General features: G+C 59.1%; 1 protein-coding gene across 2 annotated transcripts; it reads left to right on the top strand.

Annotated features, from left to right (window-relative positions):
• The first annotated feature begins 1,168 nt into the window (after positions 1–1,168).
• LOC100681244 (uncharacterized protein C11orf86 homolog) lies at positions 1,169–4,474 on the top strand. Of its 2 annotated transcripts, none has more exons than XM_029061275.2 (2): positions 1,169–1,511; positions 3,679–4,474. In XM_029061275.2, the coding sequence occupies exons 1-2, from the start codon at positions 1,230–1,232 to the stop codon at positions 3,778–3,780; spliced, it is 384 nt and encodes a 127-aa protein (XP_028917108.1). In that variant the 5' UTR covers positions 1,169–1,229; the 3' UTR covers positions 3,781–4,474. The 2 variants fall into 2 exon arrangements, with proteins under 2 accessions (XP_028917108.1, XP_028917109.1); XM_029061276.2 differs by having other exon boundaries at positions 3,682–4,474.
• Positions 4,475–5,308: the final 834 nt, after the last annotated feature.

A 5,308-nucleotide genomic window follows, 5' to 3' on the forward strand; every position in this document is an offset into this window, starting at 1 on the left:
GAGAAAAAGCCAAGAGAAGGTTTTCCTGTCCTTAACTCTGGGAGAAGGCGGAGGGAGGAGAGGGGGCGGGGGGAAAGACGACCAAAGGAACATTAGATTTTGGATCGACGTGCCAGGCTGAGGGATGTGTGGTCTATCTGCAGTTTGGATTGTAACTGAGTGTCAGCGATGCGTGCTTTTGTTTAATTTCCCTATTGGAGATTAGGAAGGGGGTCCTGCTGCTCACGCCACGGGGACTAGTTAATTATTAATAATAATGCTGGTATTCGTTAAGCACTTAGTGTACGCCGGGCACCGTACTAAGCGCTGGGGTGGACACAGGCAAATTGGATCGGAGCCGGTCCCTGTCCCTCATGGGGCTCACAGTCTTAATGCCCATTTTCCAGATGAGGTCGCTGAGGCGACGAGCCCCCACCGACTTCAGAGAGCGTGAATTTGGCGATGTCTCTCCCCACCTACTCGTCTGGATCCGGGGCGGAGCCGGGGCGCTGGGGGGGCTGGCAACTGTGAGGAGCACTCCACCCCTACTAGTCCCCTTGCCCGGCATGGTGTAGTGGATAGAGCATGGGCCTGGTAGTCAAAAGGTCACGGGTTCTAATCCCAGCTCCGCCACTTTTCTGCTGTGTGACCTTGGGCAAGGCGCTTCACTTCTCTGGGCCTCAGCGACCTCGTCTGTAAAATGGGGATTGAGAGTGGGAGCTCCACGTGAGACAGGGACCGCGTCCAACCCCATTTGCTTGGATCCGCCCCTGTGCTTAATCCAGTGTCTGGCACACAGTGAAGCACTTGACAAACACCACAATTACTATTATTACTGTCCAGCCCTACTGCCCATCTGGCAACGAGGGAGTGAAGTGGGTGTCCCTGGACTCTGCGGTCTTCCCGCCGCGGCCCCAGCTTGGTGGATCGGGATGTGGATGGCATTGAGGTCCCCGAATCCCGCCCTCTGCCCTCTGATGGGAGAAGGGCTGGAAGCCTTTGACTGTCCAGTCATCATCGTCCCCGGACCGGACGGGGGGCCCTGGGGGTTGTCCGGTACCCGGCGGCTCCGGCCCTGCGGACGCCAGCCGCCTTTCGTCTGACGATGGCAGCGGAACGGGGCGGGGTGGTGCGGGGTGACCTTTGGGCCCAGCTCCCGCACCAGGCCGGGCCAGGCCAGGGGCGGAGCCGTCCGTCCCTCCGGGGCCCAACCCGAGCCCCTGGTCATTCACCCCCGGAACCACCGCACCATGGCGACCTGCCCCCGCAGCCGCTCCCTGAGAGGGCCCGGACCCTCCTACGACCAACTCCAAGACCCCGGCCCCCGGCCAGAAGGCGACCCCCAGCCGGCACCCCGTGGCCGGAGAGCCCCGGGCCTGCGGCTGGGGCGGGAAGAGCCTCGTGCCCGGGACCTGGAAAGCGGTGGGCCGGAATCCCCGGGCTCGGAGCCTCCGTCGGGGATCGGGGACGACGCCCAGAGGCTTGTGGAGACCCCGGCCCGGCAACGCCGCAGCCTGAGGCTCTACAAGCAGGTACTCTCTGGAGAGTTGCGGGGGCGGGGGGGACACCCATAGGGGAACGGGAGCTCCTGCCCTGTCCCTCTGAGGGTCATGGCTGAGATAATCACACTAAGGAAATTTGGAGCATTTGATAGGTGCTTACTACGTGCCAGGCACTGTACTAAGTGGATATAAGGAAATCGGGCTCGGCCGCCCCGTCTGAGCCAGCGGTTGTTGGCGGGTGGGGAGGACGCCCCGCCCTGCCCTCGGGGCACCAGATGGGCAAGGTGGAAAGGGAGGGAACAGGCCAAGAGGACACTTGGCTCTCTGTTGTCTTAGTGCTGGTCCCTTCATTCATTCAATCATTACTCATTGAGCACCTACTGTGTGCAGAGCACTGTACCATCATTCATTCATCCATTCATTCGATCGCAATTACTTAGTGCTTACCGTGTGCAGAGCACTATTCTAAGAGCTTGGGAAAGTACAGTACAACAATAAACAGTGATAATTCCCTGCCCACAACAAGCTTACGGTCTTAGAGGGTTGAAGGGCAGACCTCCCTGTCCGGCCTCTCCCAGCCAGCCAGCCAGTCCTATTTATTGAGCCCTTTCTGTGTTAGAACATTGTACTAAGCGTTTGGGAGAGTCCACCTTTCCTCATCTCCCACTCCCTTCCGCCTCACCCTGACTCGCCCCCTTCGCTCTCCCCCCCACCCCGCCCCACAGCACTTATGTACACATCTGTACAAATCGCCAAGATCCGCCCTTTCCTCTCCACCCAAACGGCTATCTTACTGTTACGGGTTTTCATAATATCCCGGCTGGATTATTGTGTCAGCCTCCTCTCTGATCTCCCTTCCTCCCGTCTCTCCCCGCTCCGGTCTATTCTTCATTCCGCTGCCCGGCTCATCTTCCTACAGAAAGGCTCTGGGCGGCCTGTCACTCCCCTCCTCGGAAACCTCCGGTGGTTGCCTATCGACCTCCGCACGAAACAAAAACTCCTCACTCTTGGCTTCAGAGCTCTCCATCCCCTCGCCCCCTCCTACCTCTCCTCCCTTCTCTCTTTCCACCGCCCACCCCGCACGCTCCGCTCCTCCGCCGGCCGCCTCCTCACGGTCCCCCGTTCCCGCCTCTCCCGCCGTCAGACCCCCGGCCCACGTCCTCCCGCTGTCCCGAAATGCCGTCCCTCCTCACGGCCACCCAACTCTCTTCCCCTCTTCAAAGCCCTACTGAGAGCTCACCTCCTCCAAGAGGCCTTCCCAGACTGAGCCCCCTTCCCCCTCCCCGCCTCTGCTCTTCCCCCTTCCTCTCAGCCCTGTGCTCATTTTGCTTATATTTATTACCCTATTTATTTTGTTAATGAGGTGTACATTCCCTTGATTCTATTTATCGTGATGTTATCTTGTTTTTATTCCATTCTGTTTTGCTCTACCGTCTGTCTCCCCCGATTAGACTGTGAGCCCGTCATCGGGCAGGGATTGTCTCTCTCTGTTGCCTAATTGTCCTTTCCAAGTGCTTAGTCCAGTGCTCTGCACATAGTAAGCGCTCAATAAATACTATCGAATGAATGAATGACTCTCTGCCTCGTGCCTGGTACGGCCAGTGCGGCAGAAACCTTGATCTCCTCCCTCCACGCAAGCCGCCGCTGCCCAGTTCCACGGCTCAGACGCTGCGCCACACGTCACCCGGACCCGGCCGGGAGCTCAGAGGCTCTGGGTTAAGTCAGGGTTTAAAGGTCCCCCCTCACGGAGAAACGTTCAGGCGAGGGTGGAATCGGGTGGACTCTGGCCCAGTGGGGCGCATGACATCGTGACAGCACGTGGCATGGATGGCATCACGTGCATCTCAGTGTCAGGCGTCTGTGGGCGGGGAGGAGGGGAGACCCCTCGCCGGGAGCACGTGTCTGCGGGGCGGCGGCTGGCATGCGGAGTCTGACCCCAGTGGTGGCCACGGGCGGGGCAACGCTCGGCTTTCTGCCCCCACCCCCCTGGGGGTCAGCCTCTCCCTGAGCCCGGGTCCGGCCTGCCCACCGCCTCCCCTCGCTCACCCCACTCATTCATTCATTCAATAGTATTGATTGAGCGCTTACTATGTGCAGAGCACTGTACTAAGCGATTGGAATGGACACATCGGCCACAGAGACGGTCCCTGCCCATTGACGGGCTTACGGTCACCCTCCCGACCTTCCCGTCTCCCAGCAGGTTGACCGGGCCCTGCGACGCAGATGGCAGAGCTTTGTGGCCGGTCTTCCGGGAGTAACACCCAGCCGCTCGCCGCCCACCCTGGACACCGCCGGCTGAGGACCGCCCCCCAGAAGATGGGATGGGGGCTCCAGCGGCCACGGACCGCCCCCCGAGGGCGTGAGAGTCCCCTGCCCCCCCCCCCGGACTCCTTCGGACTGCGCCCCCCCGGCCGGCCACGCTTAATTTATGAGACATTCCCCAGGCAGGACCCTCTCTGCTCCCCGCTCCCTTGGGGAGCTGTTGGCTTTCCCCTGAGGCTGGGCTTAATAATGTTGGTATTTGTTAAGCGCTTACTATGTGCAGAGCACTGTTCTAAGCGCTGGGGTAGACATAGGGGAATCAGGTCGTCCCACGTGGGGCTCACAGTCTTCATCCCCATTTTACAGATGAGGGAACTGAGGCACAGAGAAGTGAAGTGACTTGCCCACAGTCACACAGCTGACAAGTGGCAGAGCTGGGATTTGGAAGGGAAGAAGCCAAAGGAAAGGGGCTGCAGCTCTGGGAGAGGTCGGGAGTTCCGGAAGGCTCCCCAAGTCTGGCCCGAGAGAGTAGCAAGAAATCAGGGGGAACCGGGGGGATTGATGAGGTTGGACTCCTGGCTGAAGACCCCCCTGGCTCCCGAACTCCACTGCTCTGTGAGTCCCACCCGGGCCTACCCCTCTCTGAGCCTGTTTCCCCAAACAGAAGAGTCGCTACCTCCCGACCACCCAAAAGACAAATAAAGGCCTGTGCAGTCACCGCGGGGTTCTCACGTGCCCGCTCCGTGCTCTCAGTGGGGTGGTTAGCTCTGCCAGGTCGGTCCTTGGCATCGCGACGGCAGAAGAGTCGGGAGCAAGAGAGGCGGGTGGGGAACTGGAGTAAAGCGGCGCGGCTCAGTGGAAAGAGCCCGGGCTTGGGAGTCGGAGTTCATGGGTTCGAATCCCGGCTCTGCCACTTGTCAGCTGGGGGGCTGGGGGCAGGTCACTTCACTTCTCTGTGCCTCAGTTCCCTCATCTGTATAATGGGGATCAACTGTGAGTCTCACGTGGGACGACCTGATTACCCCGTATCTACCCCAGCGCTTAGAACAGTGCTCTGCACGCAGTAAGCGCTTAACAATTACCAACGTTATTATTAATTTACTCATCAACCGCGGGGCACCATACATTGCATTCAGCATACAGAAGAGCAAAGTGACTCGTTCCCTGCCCTTACTCCAAGGCCCACCTCCCCAAGTCCTCGCAAGAGCAGACCAAACATCGGAGATGGTTGTGAATCTCTCCCCTCCCCTCACCGCCCAGTGGACAACCATCTCCTAGGAATCAGAAGGCCATGGGTTCCAATCCCCGTTCTGCCACGTGTCCGCTGTGTGGCCTTGGACAAGTCACTTCACTGTGCCTCAGTTACCTCATCTGTAAAATGGGGATTAAGACTGTGAGCCCCACGCGGGACAGGGACTGTGTCCAACCAATTAGCATGTATCCGCCCCGGTTCTTAATACAGTGTCTGGCACAGAGTAAGCGCTTAACAAATACCACAGTTATTCTTACCTTCCATTCGGCTGGGCCATCCTGGCTTCACACCCTAATAATAATAATAATGTTGG

Source organism: Ornithorhynchus anatinus, chromosome 3 (assembly GCF_004115215.2).
Source record: "Ornithorhynchus anatinus isolate Pmale09 chromosome 3, mOrnAna1.pri.v4, whole genome shotgun sequence".
Classification (NCBI taxonomy): domain Eukaryota; kingdom Metazoa; phylum Chordata; class Mammalia; order Monotremata; family Ornithorhynchidae; genus Ornithorhynchus; species Ornithorhynchus anatinus.

What these genes read in the sequence shown, in the direction of transcription:
- LOC100681244 (XM_029061275.2), top strand. Translation starts at nt 1,230, where the DNA reads ATGGCGACCTGCCCCCGCAGCCGCTCCCTGAGAGGGCCCGGACCCTCC. An exon ending in GCCTGAGGCTCTACAAGCAG is followed by an intron (nt 1,512 to 3,678) that starts GTACTCTCTGGA and finishes CCCGTCTCCCAG; the next exon opens with CAGGTTGACCGGGCCCTGCG.